This window comes from Protopterus annectens, chromosome 13.part0 (genome assembly GCF_019279795.1).
Source record: "Protopterus annectens isolate FY-2018-M chromosome 13.part0, PAN1.0, whole genome shotgun sequence".
Taxonomy (NCBI): domain Eukaryota; kingdom Metazoa; phylum Chordata; order Ceratodontiformes; family Protopteridae; genus Protopterus; species Protopterus annectens.
Genome location: NC_056747.1, coordinates 267,499,943 through 267,517,851, shown reverse-complemented (window position 1 = coordinate 267,517,851; position 17,909 = coordinate 267,499,943). Strand labels below are relative to the sequence as shown.

The following is a 17,909-nucleotide window of genomic DNA, read 5'->3' as shown; positions in this document are numbered from 1 at the left end:
TTGACTCTTTACAATGCCAAACTGCTGCAAGTCTATCTGATGAGATTTTTAATGTCATGATTTATCAGGTTATTTAGAAAATGTTGTAAGTAAAACTTAGGATAATGAGCCTATACCTACCGGGGTCAGTAGTAGTGTCACCCGTGTAGAGTGGCATCACCACATCTGTAAACCAAACGTTTGGGACAAAGTCAGTGGCTAAATTTAGGTTAAAAAAAAAAAAAAAAAGATGCATACTTTATTTCTACTATGTTTATGTACTATGTAACAATTATGATTCCTTCATTGTTTGTATTTCATGTTTTTACTGTTTGGTGCTTTTCTCCCCGGGCCTCTACTGAAAATGGAAATATATCCAGCTAGATCAGCCCAGTCAACAAATGTAAAATAAATAAATAAATAAATAATTTAAGAAGTGGATCTGCTCGGGTCTGTTTATTGTAATTTATTAAGCAGACAGATATACTATCAGGTCCCATGTAAGAGGTATTGTTAGTCTTTAAGGGTACCTTTAGTAGATGCTCTTTATTGATAAAGGGATTTATGAGCCTCAGGGATAACTGAGCTATGGATACTTGTCTCTGGGTTATAATTTGCACTGTAATTGTTTGCTAGTGTGCTTGCAATATCTACTGATTCCTGTTGTGTGGTGCTATTTTCTATAAGTTCAGACCAATGTTGGGTGTTGTTTCTAAGTTTTCTAATATAGCTAGAGAAGGATTTGTAGTTGTCCTCCTCTTCCAGTGCTAACCTAAATTTATGAGTAGCCTTAGTAATCCTTTTGACATTTTTAGTTACTGTTCTAATGTTAACCCTGTACATTTTTAGAAGTTGTTACTTTTATTGTAAAGTTGGTATTTATTCTGGTGGACCACCAGGGTGGTTTGTTTTTAAATTTTCCATTATATTATGATTTTGTTGGGACTGTCAGTTCTATTCAGTTATTTAAATAGGCATAGAATTCTGACGTGAAGTTACTTGCTGTGCCGAAGTCTGGGGTTGTGGTGCTATGACTGAATTTTGATGAGATTTGTATATTTTAAATCCTTAAATTCAGAGATATTGGTATATACAGGTTTGCAGATTTTAAAAATGAAGGCCACTAGTTTGTAATCCATCTTAATTAGGAAAGGGGATACCGAGAGAATGATGCAAAAAGATGCTTTAGTTTTATGGTCCAGGTCAAAAATACTATTGCCTCAGATGGGTTTGTCAACAATTTTATTCAGACAGTTTTGTTAATTAAATCCAAGAACTCTTTGGTGTATACAACATTTGAGGTATAAGTGTTCCAGTCTATTGATGTGTAGTTAAAAGTCCCCCAGAAATGAATTATTATTTATAGAGAGTTCATTGAGAATGTTTGGAAACCATATACAAATTTCTGAGGACATCAAGGATATCCTGTAACAAGCTATGAACTGATGGTTGGTCTTATTTATGGAGATTTGGAGTTCATTGAGTTCTTTATGAGGGTCTCTAGGAATTTGTCTAGAAGTGATATGGTCCCTAACAAATATGGAAATGTCACTGCAGTTGCCATTCAGGCCTGAAGGCATGGTAGACACAAAACTCAGGTATGAAGGGAAGGCTTTCTGAACACTTAAACCGTGTTTCAGTAATTAAACAGACATGGATGTGCTCCAAATGCAGGAGGCCCTCGAGGTCAGGCATCTTTTTGTTGAGATTTCTGATACTGCTCAGGGCCACATTGATGTAATTTTATTTTGGGTTTTACATATATGTTATGTTGGAATGTCTGTCAGCTTGAGTCATTCTAAAAAAAAAAAAAAAAAGAGTCTTGGGGGGGGCATCACATTCTTTAGCCATTATGTGGAAACCTTGGAAAGAGAAAGCAATGGATGCAGGAATGTTAAGCATCTCATCCTGTGCTGACACATATTGGATTCCCTTGAATGACACCAATTATTTATCCAATTGTTGAAGCAAATTATCCTTTTTTGTATTTTGGCATCCTTTTTGGAGAAGGAAAGATTCTGCGTATGGCCAGAGACGTACCTGCATTTGTGCATGTATGGAGATATCTGACATGTGTCTCAGCATCTCCCTCGGGATTTCTGTGCACCCAGTCATTCACCCTCCACATGGACTACCACCATGTCATAGTCATTAAATGGTCTTAAGGGCCCTTGAGGTATCAGAGATCCTAACATTTGTAAGCTAACTGGTGAGAGGAAAATAAGTATATCTGATTATGGGGCTCACCAATCACTAAGTGTTTTTATTTGCAGAGTGGTATGGTGTGGTTGCTTGGTGTGATTAAAATCTTATTGAAGTGTTGTTTTAAGTGTGCAAGAAAATAGTGTGGTGATGGAGATCTAGTTTCCATGGGTATGACACTGAGAGCTAGTTTTCATGGGTATGGAAGGTTTCCAGTGATTTCTTTGCATTGTTATTAAGTAACTGTGTAGCTACTTCGTACAAATGTTTGTTGTTTCTATTCACACACCAGGTGGATCAACTGATGACACAGCAATGCAGCATAAAGGGGGTGGGACACTCCTGAGTGTGCCGTCCTTCAGATGAGAAGTTAAAATGAGGTCCCATCTGCTTGAGTTGGTGATAGCTCAGATGGATGTAAAAGACCACATGACACCTATCGGAAAGAGTAGGGGTCCTTTAATTAAAATAGTACAAGGAAAACATTAGTTATATGTTTACAAGTACATATCTACCCATTCCTGTATATCATCGACATTATTAATTCATAATTGACCCCCCACTCCTTCTTCCACAACCATAGTTTAATTTTTCGCAAAATATCAAACAAAATTCATTTCCCATTAAACAAAGTTTAATTTAGTCTTTCATTCCAAATAACACATATTACATAAAATAAATTCTTATCTACCATTCTCACATATTCTTTTTTCTAGTTTTTATAATATCCAAACATAATCCTATTCATACCTATATTGTTTACGTTACAATTTTCTCAAAATTTTTTCACAAAGCTTTTTTCCAGAGTTTAACCACTCTTTTCCTTTTCATAAACATGCTCTGTTGTCTTTTCTTCCCCACAAAATAAACACATTCTTTCAACTTTCTTTTTATATGACATATTCCCCTTTACTGGTAACTTACTTATTACCAGCATCCATAAGAAATCCTGACACTGCACACTCTTGGACTTCTTCCTTACTTTAATAGCTTTTATCATTTCTTCTGGTAAATGTTCCCATGGATTTACATAATAATATTGTTTCATCAAAGTATTATACCACATTATCCTGTTCTTCTCTAAATCAATTTTCATTTTCCATGTTAGTATTTTTTCTTGATAATTTCTACTTTCATTTATATAATCTTCATCTCTGTTTCATATTCTTATCATGTCCCAACATTTGTGTACTTATAGTTAAACATTTTCACTATTAATGTCTCATTCTCTTCATTTACTGACTTTAACACTGTATACAAGTTTAAGTAAGCAGAATAAACAACTGGATTTAATAACCCCAATCCTCTTAATCTTTGCTTATATATGACATACCTCTTTTCATTGGGTTTAGTCTTAAACCCCATATGAAAGAAAACACTAATTGTACAATTTCTGTTTTTCAATGGGTTTAATGTTGAACCCTGTATGAAAGAAAACACTAATTGTACAGTTTCCTTTTCCTATTTTTTCTGGAATCATATAAATATTTGACATATATTCTACTTTTCAGATTAAAACAGAATTTACCAGATAAACCTTTTTCTTAAATGCTAATATATACCTCCTCTACATAAGACATATTTCTTTCATTTTTTTATCTAACTCTCCCATTTATTTATAACTACATAATTTCTCCCACATTTTATCCCTAAAAAGATGCTTCATTCATTCATTAAAAAGTACACCCCTCTAATTTTCATAGCATCACTCAAACCCTTACTTTTTTCTTCATTCCCATTTCCTTTAGACATCCATTCAGACAAACCAACACTTATTCATGTGTTATTCTTAGCAACAGCTACTATATCATGTGCATATGTCAAAACTACTGGAATCACCACTTCTTTTTACATGACATATCTGGCATCATTCATTTTATAGGTTACTTCACTCACTACTGCATTTATTACGAACGCAAACAATATCAAACCCATGGGACAGCCTTGTCTTATACAGCAATTCATGTACATTTCTGTACTTAGCCACTCATTCACTAACACTCTCACTCTGTTATTTTGATATGCTGACATAACACTCTACTAATTCTATTAGCCTATTCTATGATTTTCCATAACATCCCACAAACATCATCTTCTTCTGCATCATATGCCTTACTAATATCACATACTGTATGTTTCACTTCTTCCCTTTTACTTGTATAGTCCACAGTTTCTTGAACCACGCATCCCTTCTCTTTTATACCATGTATACATTCTTCCATAATGTCCTTCATCCTTCCTTCCATTCTGCTTTGTATTTTCCTCATAAAAATATAATCTGTATTATTTACTGTGATAGGTCTCCAATTTTTCATTTCATTTTTTTAGCTTTCTTTCATATAAATGTTAATGCCTCACTATATAACTCTTCATAAATAGATCCTTCTTTCAACCATTCATTCAAAACTTTTACAAAACACTTTGCCAGTCCCTTAATTTCTTGTACTTTTCATAACCTATAACATTTGGTCCTGATACTGAATCAACATTTACTTTCTTAAGTACTTCATCCATTTCATTATACCCTATACTATCTGGACCTGATACTGAATAAACATTTACTTTCTTAAGTGCTTAATCAATTACACTAATATTAATTTCTTTTTCATATTCTTTCTTAACTCATTCTTGATTTCTTTTTTACTTTCCATTCTCTATTATTTTATTTCTTTTTACTCCTGTACATATTTTCTACATGCTGTACATACATACTCTTAATTTGTGCTTGTGTTCTTTATGCTTCTTCGTTTACATTTTCTAGTTCCCTCATTATTATAATATCCTCCTTTACTATTTTACTCAAATATGGAGACAGATCTTTCTTTCTCCACTATAAATAATATCTTTCCTTAAATAGTAATGTCTGAATTTTTCTTGATTTCTTTTAGATATTCCTATGTCCATGTCATAATGCTCTCTTGTATTCATCTGTAAGTTCTCCAGTATATTTATATATAACTTTCATTATTAGTTTACTTTCTCTTCCTTTCTTGCATTTTCTTACATTCATCCTGCCAGTGGGGAAAAAACACTTTTTTTATACTTCTTTCTAAATTCAATCCACCATTCAGACCAATTTTATAAAAGTCATTCATGGTTATTTGGTTACTCTATAACTGCAATGCTTCCCACTCAGCATACTCATCCCATAATTTCTCGTTTATTCTTTTTATTCCCTTTCCTATACCCCCTTTCTTCCATTACGTCCATCCATGTTGTTAAAGGATCCAAAAAATCTGTCTCTGCTGTATCTCTATCTGCTACACCCAGAAAATCTTCTAAAAGTACAAAATAATCAATTTCAGAACCAAGTGTCCCTCATCTAGAAGTCAATTAACTTTTATTCCACACAGCTAATATATCGTATTTTATCACTTTTTGTATTTTTTAAATGTTTCCCTTTTTTTTACATTTTCCCCTTAAATCAAAATTAAAGACCCTGCAGTAAAAATGTCCATATTAACCACCACATAATCGAACATGTAATGAAACAGATTCTCTCTTTCCTTGCCATTTGTATATGCATATAATGCTATAATTCTATAAATATGTTATCTCCACCTCATATCCACAGCAGTTAGCCTTCCCATTCTTACCAATGTTACATCTAATATATATACTGTTTTTGTTTTACACAATACAGCCGCTCCAGAAAAGCATTCACTTCCTAAACTCCATATTATTTTTACACCTCATAATTCTTCTCTTTGCAATTTTTCTTCACGTCTCAAGAATTGTACATCCTTTGTAAGAATATGTACATTATTTTTAGCACATTCCAGTATGTCTGCCCTTCTTAGAGTATAATTCTTTTCATGATTACTGAAAGCACTCTAAAATTAATTTTCCTTATTTTTTAAGTTTAAGGGAAGTTTTAAAATTTAATTTTCTTATTTTTTATTCTTTTCCCAATAAAATATTTTTGAGTTTGTATACAACTGTTTCTTGATCCTCAGAATCAGACTTTTCTCTATTTTCATTAACTGAAACACATCCAAAACTACTCCTCACCTTTCTTTTTAATCTTTTGTGATGTATTTTAAATATTCTTTCTCTTACCCTAACAACTACTAGATTTCTGACATCCTTTATACTCCCTTCACAAATATCTGACTTATCACTTTCATTTTCATTTTCAATACTCTTAGTTCATTTACTTCCATCCTCTTGAAATATCTTTATCTAAATATTGTCCTTTTTTCATTAACATTCTTTTCCCCTTTTTCCGTTATGTCCTTATTACTTTCAGACATTACAGTACTTTCTTCCTCATCCTGTTTAACAGTATATTGTGTAGTCTTTTGATAATCAAACCAAAAATGCCCTTCACTTTTACATATTCTTCATTACTATACTTACCAGTGTGTGGGGAAAGGTCATATGATGAATTATATCTTCTTTTTGTGCACTCATCTAACTCATTGTTGAAATCCCCACAAAAAAAGTTTTATGCTGTCCTATTTACCTAATTGTTTCTCTGTTAGTATATACATATGTAACACTTTCTAAATCCTTTATCATATCTTTTGCCTATTTTTAAATAAATTCAGTGCCCCACCACTCCCAATAACCCTCTCATCTTTAACTTTCACAGTAACAGAAACTGAATAGCACATAAATAATTAACAATTCTAGCATCATTTAACTCAATTTCATCAGTATGAAATTGAGCAAATACCTTTTTAATCAAGTCCCTTGTCCAGAAAGTATAAATTTATTCCATGTGTAATACTCCTCCTTATTTTCACAATTAAACAAATCTCTTTCCATTAAGTCTTTGGTCTCATATGTTGAATCTCAAAATGTCTTTTTCCCCAAATGAATTAAGGATCCAATGTCTTTTCTTTCAAACTCCATAGATAACACTAATTTATCTTGCAGAAAATGTATGTTTATTATTTCTTCTTTCTTATCTGATCAGCAAACAGTTTTTTTAATAAAGTTTACAGTTCTCTTTGTCCTTCCAGCTGCATCACCATATGATTTTCCAGTTTGCATCCCACCTGAATCTTTGTCCATCCAACTCATGTCTCATTTTTTTCATCCATCTCACTGTCCATTCCAAAAACCTTTTTCATCATGTCTTACCATGAAATCTCTGACTCCTCTCCAGGATTACCTTTGTTCAATAAACCAATCAGTTATTTATCAGACAAACCTCCAGAAGAAATTTCAGTTACAACAACTTCTTCAAAATTATCAGGTTTAAGATCAACTAGAGGCAGACTATTTGTACTATCCGTTCACTTTTTACCAGTTTTACATCTGACTGACAGAACCACACGGCTATCACCAACAGAACAACTTTCTTTTCTCCCTCCATTACAGCTACTCAGCTGCCTTTGTGCCTGGAACAGAAGCAGGAAGTGCAGCAGCAAACATGTTTCCCTCTCAATGAAAAGAATAGGGTCATTTATTTATATGCAAAATAACTCTTATTTACAAAATATTTACATATTTATAAATATTTACAAGTGTACAAATATACAAATCTGTTTACAGCAAATTTGTATGTGAGCTCTGTAGTACAGCATACATTCTACAGACCACAACTTCTTTCTACCAGCACACTTTATGAGAAGTGCAAAGTTTGAATAGGATAAACAAGGAGTTTTTCTTTGCCAATGTCAGGGTTTAAGAAACCCAGCTGTTTGCCTCACCTGCCGATGTTCCAGTCCTCCTGTGTGATCAGGTTGAAGAAAAACTTTCATCCTTTCCTGATTACAGCATCAAGGAAGACCTAGTTAAGATCAAGTGGGTCATTGTAGTTATTAAAACAATATTTCTGTTGTTGGTGCAACATGATGTGGTATGTACTGGTATTGCTATGTACCTAACCTGGCATATACAACAACTGGAATGTCTACAGAGGTTTCTCGCTAAAAGAATACAGGTCATAAGTAAAATGTCCTATGCAGACCACCTCAAGTCCCTATCCCTGTATTCTGTTTCGTACAGGCTGTTGAGAGGAGATCTGGATGGCGCAGTGGTGCAGCCATAGTGTTGTCATCTCACATCAAGAGATTATCCAGTTCAGTTCTTGGCTGGGGTGCCTTCTGAGTGCAGTCTGCATGTCCTCCCTGCATTTGTGTGGGTTTCCTCTGGGTGTCCCAGTTTCCTCCCATAGTACAAAGACATGCATCTAAAGCATTTCTCCCCAGGCCTCCGCTGAAAATTGGCTTTATTCCAAATCGGACTTTCCCGGTAAACAAATGTTAAATAAAAATAAATAAATAAATCTATGCTTGGCATGCAATGCATTGTTAGACCCCACTCTGATGGACCTCCTGCATATCCACAAAACAAACAGCACCAGAATTACCCATTCTAAAGACTTACACCTTGCCTGTGATATAAACAGGATCTGCTGGAGTGACAGGTAATTATCCCAGAGACTATCCTGTCTCTGGAACAGACTCCCCATCCATGTGAAGCAGAGTTCCTCCCTAACCCAATTCAAGTGTAACTTGGACAATTGGATGGAGAACAGGAAATTCATCCCTGGTTTGGCACCTATGTCTCTAATGGACACAGGCAACCTGTAAATGGTTCATCTCCCAGGCCCATGCTCATAAATGTTTCACCTCCCAAGCTGCTGCACTTATCAAAGGTACCAGAACTTGTCAGAGATTTGGGATGCATGGCTAATCTTAAAAAGGCCCTTGTGGTCATTAGCCTAGTAAACACCTATGAACCTAGAGGACATGACTGATGGCCTCCAAAGATGGAAGCGGGCCCTTGCTGCAATGAAGGTCTTATTAAACCCACTCCTTGTCCCTGTGAATTCTTAAAGGTGAGGCAGAGCCCTAAACAAGAAAGAAAAGTTTCCTTACAGACTGAAGAGGGTCCCCAAGAATCAAGAACTCTTGCCATTCCAACCTCTGCTGACAGATCGTCCAGGAGTGGGTATTGCGGTATCACTATAACATTCCAGGACTGTCTGTGTTGGAGGGCTCCAGCTTGGAGAGCTATCAGAAAGATTCATTGAATTCTCATCCTGGTCACATGCAACCTTGACTTGGAACTCTTAGATTCTTCATCTAGAAAGGCCTGTGACAAAAGACAATATATCTAAGCAGAGCTTTTGGAATAAGGCAAGACTCTACTCCTGAAAGGGGATAGAGAAGCTGTCCCTCCTCTAGAACTCCTGCTTTTGCTAAGTACCAAAGGATGTAGGGAATGTCTGTCACTTCCTGAACCTTGGAAGCTTCAATAAGCAAATCATGTTCTGGTTGGTGACTCTGCAAGGGTTCATACCACTAATGATGCTGTTACCTGGATGTCATTGCAGATAATGGCATTTATTGGGCACATCCTTGTGTATACATAGAAGACTACTTCAGAGTGACCTGGATGAGCACCACCTCCAGTATAAGTGTCTATGTCTAATCTCTCTTCAGCCACAGACTGCTCACCAAGGTGCTAGCCATAGTAACAGTGGCCTATTAGACTTATGCATTCCCTTACTTAGGTTCATAGGTATGTACTATGCTAACAACCACCAGGGCCTTTATAAACTTAGCTGTGCAATACAGCCCAATTGATTCTCATTGTGACATGCGCATCTTAATTGGAAGAGTATGCTAGTTGGGAGGTAGTTAAAATGCTTTGTGGGGGAGGAGTATGTTAGTTAGGGAATGTTTACTGCCTTCCTCTGTCTATAAGAGACATGGGAACCAATCCAGGGATAATTTTATAATTTTCCAACCAGTGGTCAAGGTTGTGTTTGAATAGGGTTAGTGATGGGTACTGTTTCTCGTAGATAGGGAGCCTATTGCAGAGCATGAAGATCCTTTGAGAAAGATATCTATCTTACTGGCATGTTCAATTTATATTACAAACATAGTTCAGATCCCTAGATCCGGTGTTTCTGATACTGTTCCTTTTGCAGATTTGCAAAAGCTCCTTCAAGGCTAGGTGTAATCCAAACACAGATCACCTCTAAACAACCAGTAGGAGACCAAGAATAGAGACAGGGCTCTGAGGTGAGCTGTATAAAACAATGTGTTAATACCCTGGATTTTCTTGGTGAAGAACCTCTGTGGCTGCTGTTGCATATGCCTAGTCAAGTACATGCGGAAAGGTACATTGTACTCAATGATAGATCTGTTAAGGACGAGTAGAGTGAAGTTGGGCAACATAGAACAAATTTCTTCCTACCTTGACTATGTGTTGCTCAAAGGCCAGATTACTGTCAACAAATGTTCCTAGATCTCCAACTATAGCATCCATGGAATTATGTAGGCATTTGTGCATAGCTTGGTCAGTTTGTCCACAATCCCTGAGTGAGGTATTGTACTGAACGCTTTAGCCAGGTCTTTCTAGGCAGTATGTACTTTTTTCCCGATTCAAACATTGCATTGGTTACCTTCTCAAAGAAGTCTACTAAATTAAGTAGGCATGACTTTCCACTGTCAAAGTCAAACTGGGATGGGTCCAATGTCTGTATGTTGTCAATGTCTTTGTTGATTATTCCATGATAGTATATCACATAGCCTTGCATATTAGACTAGTCAGACTAGTGGGTCTGCAGTTTCTAGTATCAGTTGATGGTCCACCCCTGTGAAGGGGGAAAACCGTTGCAGTCATAGGATAATAGGAAGTTACTAGGCTAATGGCCCCTGTGTTTTTTTTTATCCTAGCCATTCATGCTTCAGTTTTCCCAGTTATTAATGCCCATGGTTATTTGCTTGGTATGTAACATGTTTTGAGGCTTAGCTGAAAAGTGGCTTAAGTGGTCCTGAGAGGTCACGTTTTGGGATTTTACGAAGCAACTTGGGATATTGTCAGCCCCCATTGAGGCTGTGTTTTTAGCCTTAGTGAGCACTTCTATGATCTCCTCCCTGCTGATAGTTGTAGGGGGTATACTGGGAGGGATTTCACGAGGGGTGGCGTGGGAGGAGTGGGGGGTGGAGAGTAATCTAAATTTGTCTGACCACAGGTTCACTATGTCGCCCTGCTCAGTGAAGGTGGTGCCATTTACTGCCAGTTCTGCACACTGTTGCATATTATCTTTGAGGGTTTGGGCATAGCTATAAAAGGCCTTGTAGGTGTATTTTGTGTGGGAAGCTATCTTGACCTCATAATTGGCCTTGCTGGATTTAATTAGTCCTCTTAGTTTCCTGTTTAGTTTAAGTAGTGAGCTCTTGTCATTATGATGATTGTTCTTTCTGATTTTGGCCATGATTTTTTTCCATTTATTGTATACCCTGTTAAGATTAGGATTCCACCAATTTTTTTTTTGTTTTAGGCTTACTTCTGGTAGGTACAGCAACCTCTATGCAGATTGTTACTGGTTTGAACACTGTCTTTGTGAATAATTCTGCATAGGTTGTTGTGAACTCTGGGTTTGGTAGGACATTGAATTTTGACAGACTGTTGCTTAACAGGATGTAGTTTGCTTTGGAATAGTTCCAAATTGTAGCAGGCTTTGCTGGGTTTTCCAAATGTGTTTTTTTTTATTTTGAGTGAGACAGGTTTGTGATACAGCCTTACCACTGGACTGACGCCAGAAACTAAGCCAGTTGTTAAAGTCAGTCATTTTTGTTCATACTGTGGCATCATCCTTGGTGAAGGTAGAATGCTGCTCAATGCAAGGCACATAGCAGTCTGAGACCCATAATCAGAGAGATCCATAATGTCTGTCTTCTTATAGTTAGAGTGATATGTCTTTGGTCATTTATGCCCACATGGACTATGATAGAATCATACTGCTTCTTGTGGTGCAATGACTTGAGTAAATGTGTAAAGCGATGGACCCTGGCTCCAAATAAGCAACTGACCATAATCTTCTGTTTGTACAATCTTGTGATTGGAGCATCTGTGTGTTGTACAATAGAGTCCTCTAGATGGTAAGAGTCAATTGATTGATAACTCTTATGTAGTGCTGATCAATGAAAAAGAGTGTCAGCTAAAGCAACTTTCAATGAACCTCAGGGGGGTAAATTTCTCTTGCTGTTCCTTCCATGTGGGGGATATCCCCCACACCCCTGAACTTAAATATACCTACTTTGAGGTCACATAACAGTAGTGTAAAAAGTGAACTGTTGGCAAAAGTTCCTCCATTGTTCAACACTTGCTGAACATGTCTCCCTACCATTTTGCCATAATTTCCACACCTCTCAGTTGTTACTTCATATCAGGGTTATTTTGGCCAACATGCAGTAATAAGCATTTGTTCACATCGAACCTTTACTACCACCCTTCTGCTCACTTGTTCAGCATTTTTTATCCTGCATTGCTGCATATTTCTTTGTATCATCAGCAACTAGGTTGATATTGTTCTCTGCATTCTCAGATATGTCTGAGTCAAACAGGAGAGTATTGGACCTGGGACAACCCAGTCTGGTTCTCTATTAATCACTTTACTAATTCCTGACCTTGTCCATCTCACCACAACCCTTTGCATCCTAGCATTCAACCATGCAGCTTTCCATTTCCTTAGTTTTCATCCTAGCCACAGTGTCTACAATTTTCCTGTCAGCTTCCTGTGGTGTAGAACCAAGTCAAAGACATTTCTGAAGTCCAGGTAGACTGTGTCTGCTAATACTGATGCTCTCCTTTGAAGTCCATCTGTGACCCAGTCATAAAACTGGTTCAGATTTTACTGACAGATCCTTCTGAGCATGAGCCCAAATGTTACAAGTCTTCCCTCTCAGGAGACTGTCCATGACTTTCCTTGTCTCTGGTAGGCTAACAAGCCTATAGTGCCTTGGTGTTATGCTCTCCCTCCCTTGTAAAAGGGTAGTGCACTTACTGTCTTCCAAGCCTCTCTGACACTTGCATGCTGTCCAGCAGTATGATGAAGATCTCCACTAGGGAGTCTATCAACACACTGGCCAAATTGCTGAGGATTCTAGGAGGCCATCCATCTGGCCTTGTGCTTTACCTTCCATAATAAGGACAACTAGTTATCTCAGAATCATTTCCCTCTGTATCCTGTGTTGGTTCACTGTTCTCCCCATTTGCTTTACCCTTTAACCTGCATGGCACCATCCTCTTACTGTCCTTTGTGAATACTGAAACAAAGTAGTTATTCATTACCTCTGTTTTTTCACAGTCTTTTATGAATGTCCTCTAATCTTTGCTGAGGCTGACCAGTTCATTTTTTTCTGCTATATTCTTACAAAAACTCCGCTTCCCATTTTGATTTCTTCTGATAATTCCCATTCAACTTTTACCTTTTCTACCTCTGTCATCTTTGTCATCATTTTGTTAGCTTCCTTGAAATGTGCTTTCCCCAGGTCACCATGCTCTCTTTTACACCTTCTGCAGACTCTGTCTCAGACACGCTGTACATTCTGGGCTTAATGGCAACCACAGTTTTCATGATGTCTTTTGCATGGTTGAAGAAGCAAGTGTTTCAGAGGACTTTGAGTGGTCAGTGGCTGAAGGTGCCACCACATGCTCTCAGTTCTTCTTTTTTCAGGCCCCTGTGACTGGACTTTGGAGTGATAGATGATTCCTACCTACTCACTGTAGGTCTTGCCTTCCTTCAGACTTTGAAGATGGATGTTTCACCAGCAGTATGAGGATCCTGCCTCTGCTTTCTCATGTTTCAGGGTAAATTGCCCTACCAAGAAAGGGATTTCACATATCCCAGCTGGAGCTATGGGCTGCATTTCCTGTCCTGAAAGCTCTGATGGGGGAGCTGAGATCAGAGGCTTCCTGATGCAATATGATCATCAGTCTGTGCTGTGATACATAAATAAGCAGGGAAGTACATGTGCAGAAATATGATGCAGGTCTGGCAGTGTGCCTTGAATAGAGGTCTCTTCCTCTTAGCAATTACACCCTTGGAGGGAAACCTTGCTAGTAAGCTCCCTAATCTGTATCTTCAGTCATTCACAGGATCTTTCAGTTTGGGTGTCCTTTCTGGTCAGAGCCTGTCAGGTGTAGAGCTGAACAAAGATTAACCTCTTTACCAGCTGAGAAAGGACATTCCTCCTCTTGTTATGCTTGGCTCAGTAGGGAAAAGAGGAGTTGATGGTGAGCATGCTCTTCCTCTCATGACACAGAACTGTCAAGTTCACACCCATTCCCTCTGATTCCCTGCCTAATCACAAAATTCAAGGGGAAAAAAATTATCCTTGCAATCTCCTGATGACCAGTAAAGTTATTGTTTCTTTTTTTTTAAAAAATTAAATTATCATGTATGACATAGGCCATGTTATATTTATATAAATGACAATAAACCATAGCAACACAATCTCAGTTGCTAACATTTTACATTCCAAACCGTGCCGACACAACTGTAACTGCAAACATTCTAAATCACTTTTAACATATCCAGTCATTGTTAGTCAACCATTACATGGCTCATTCAAATCCTGCCTTCTTTTAAACCTAGTAAAGGTATTGTTTCAGGATTTTAGTTCCTTAGTAGTACAAAAGACTATCTTGGTACAGGCAAAAAGACACCCCCCCCCACCTAGGCAACAAGCTACCTTCATTTCAGGGGGTGGCTTCTGACCTTGGTCCCTTGCTCCTTCCAGACCTCCTTGCTTGTGTCTTAAGGGTAACTGAAGTGGCCAAAATGCCTTTCACTTTTCAGATTTTTGCTGCTTAGTGGAAGAGTCTCTCTGTCTGAAGGTATGCTAAGCTGCTTCACTCAATTAATTTGCAAATGATTCTGCCCTTTAACAAACTCACATTTAGGGGTCAGCTGTTGAATGCTCATGGTGTGTCTCTGGCATTTTATTCCATTGTGACTTTGTGTATGTGAGGACTGTGGTCCACCTCCAGTCATTTAAACAGTTCCTTAAAACTGCTCTTCATCTGCCCATCTTTGAATAACCACCTCTCCTCTCCTTACTGGAACTTGAATTTCATGATTGATAGGCCCTCCTCTCTTCTCCTTGAGCTTACTGGCTCAGTGGCTGTGAAGCTGTAGTCTTGGAAGACTGTTTACTTTGTGACAGTTACTCCTGCCCATAGGCTTCAGCATTCAAGCCCTTATTTGTGGACAAACAAAAGGGATCCTTCACAAGGGTCAAGTGTCGCTTAGAAGCAGTCCTCATTTTCTTCACTGTGAGCACACACCACCAAGTCAGATTTTACATGAAGAGAATACTGTAGTTTAGGAAAATGGAACAGCCATTTGTTTCCTTTACTTCAGAGAGGGAGTAGCTAAGTCCATTGTATTCTGCCATCAGACAACTAATTGTCCATTGGAAACTATTACTTTTAATGGATACTTCATTATTTGGCTACTTTCATTGTCCCACTTCAGAAATGTCTTTCAGCAAGCATTATTGTTTGGACAGTGACTCAAGGATTTGGCTGTCTTAACATTTTTCCTTATGACCCTTTTCCAGCTGTGCCTCCTAGGAGGTTATTTTGGTACTGCAAGAGATACTTTCCAGCACTTGATCTGAGGGACATTCCTCCACATTGATTATTTATTGTCCTCCTGCAATTCTTTGCTGTTTGGATGGCTCCGCTAATCAGCTGTTACTGTTGGTGTTCCCTGTAAGTCAGGCCGGTGTAGAGCTATATACATCCTTGTATATTCCTGCTGTTGTTTTGTGTCCTGTTTTCCAGACTTATTCACTGGATGTGGAAGAGCTTTTGGGGACAAGTAGTTATAGATACATTCTGTTTACCTTGTAAGTCATTTAATATATGTTCTGACAGGCAGTATGGATACTCCTGGGCGTAGAAGTTAAGGAGAAAAAATACAGCCAAGCTGGGTACTGCAGGAGAGGAAACCCTAGCAACATACCTCCCAACCTCTTGGTGCAAGAAATCTGGACAAAGCCTGACAAAGTGGGTGGACAAACTCCCCAAAATAAGATGTTTTTAATATTGCTCTTCTAAACTTAAAAAGTTGCTAGAATAACAGAGTTTCTTTTGGCATACATTTTCTGAAGGGTTTGAAGTCTGAAACTCAAATGTGTGCCATTATTTAGTGACTTCAATTCTCAGATCATCCTAGTGATTTCCCAGAAAACTACAAATTCTATGAAGAACAGACCAAAATATGAGCCAAAAATATGGACATTCTGTAAAAATCTGGACAGTTGAGAGGTATGCCTAGCAATCAACCCACTGCAGGGGACTCCACAGATCAGCTGATATGGTGATTACATATTTATTCATTCATTGTTGCTTAATATATGTGCTGACAGGCAGCATGGAAACGGCTGAGTGTGGAAGTTAAAGAGGAAAAATACAGCAAAACTGGGCACTGTAGGAGAGTAAACCCTAGTAATCAACCCACTTCAGAGGTCTCCACAAATCAGTTGATATGGTAAGTACATATTTGTTCAGTTTATAGTTGCTTTTGCAAAGCTGCTGTGCCTTAAATTAATGAACAGTTTCAGTGTTTTGGGGTTCTAGTTAAAGCATGTCAGAGGAAGGAACCTCTGTCTGTTACCTGAATGACCACCAGTGGTTTACTACCACTTCCATGGACCATATAGCAAAACTAGTGTGCAGTCATCTCAGTGCATATGTATCCTGAGCTGTGCCACTCACAATGGAAAACTGGCATGCAGAGTAATCTCAGTGCATGTACATCCTGAGCTGTGCCACTCACAATGGAAAACTAGCATGCAGAGTAATCTCAGTGCATGTACATCCAGAGCTGTGCCCTAGCATGCAGAGTAATCTCATTGCATACATATCCTGAGCTGTGTCACTCACATCCTGCCTAATTATGCAGTTTTTGTGCAGGGAATGGTGTTGACTCCACTTGTGTGAGCCCAGCACTGATTGCCAGACTTCATGTACCTGACATCCCATAAGGCTGATAGAGATGCTGAAGGCTGGGTCCACTGGGGCAAAACAGGAAAAAAAAAATGATTTAAAAAAAGACTCACTTAAACCATTTCTGTCTTTTTAGGCTGTTTTCACAGATCTGGAGATACTAGCGGCGATTTTTGCTAGTGCTATTCATGATGTTGATCATCCAGGTGTGTCAAACCGGTTCCTGATAAACACCAGTAAGATTCCTCATTCATTTATGTACAAACTACATGTGTGTTTTGAATTTAGCTGTGTGCAGTCCTCTTGAAGGACATGTAGCTTATGCTTTTTGTATCTTTTGGTGCAGTTATTAGTTTTATTATATAGGAATTATGTATAATAAATGTGGTCATTTACTTTGTTTAATTTGCTCTACTTGTATAGCCAGATTATTTGCTTAAATGGCAGATACTGTTCTCATTGCACAATATTACTTTTTCAGTTGACTAGCAGTTCAGGTGCTATGTGATAGCATATGCTGAGACACCCTCCACGCAAGGCCTCTTCTTCTGTAATGCAACTTTGTGCAAGACCTACTAACTAATTAAGGCATGAGTATTAAGAAAATAAAGGCTACCAAGTAAGACAAATGAGCAAAAATGAACGCAATTCAGTGCTGAACAGAAGTGTGTGTGTGTGTGTGTGTGTGTGTGTGTGTGTGTGTGTGTGTGTGTGTGTGTGTGTGTGTTTGCATACCTATATGTGTGGACTGTTATTACTGTTGATCATCAGCCATAATCAGTTCAGTGTTGTGTTAAAATCCATAAAGTCCTTAAAAGAAAAAAAATAGAAAATGCCTTGCTTTGTTTCATAATATTTGATGTGAAGTTGTTCAGTCTCGCCGTTCATTCATCACTGATGGGTTTGGAGCCGATCCTCAGCTCCGACACGGCCGACTAGCAAGCTTAAAGTTCTCCAGTAGCTCGAGACCCCACCCCTTATCCCACAATGCACTGCTGGAATTGCCTCAGATCTAGTTT

General features: G+C 37.9%; 1 protein-coding gene across 3 annotated transcripts in view; it reads left to right on the top strand.

The window, feature by feature from the left end:
* Positions 1-17,909, top strand: part of LOC122787231 (cAMP-specific 3',5'-cyclic phosphodiesterase 4D-like) — a 1,697,022-nt gene that overhangs the window by 1,607,950 nt on the left and 71,163 nt on the right. For all 3 annotated transcript variants that reach the window (XM_044053831.1, XM_044053830.1, XM_044053832.1), the window contains one exon: positions 17,027-17,126. In XM_044053831.1, coding sequence (XP_043909766.1) covers positions 17,027-17,126 — 100 coding nt within the window. The remainder of the gene's footprint in view (positions 1-17,026; positions 17,127-17,909) is intronic.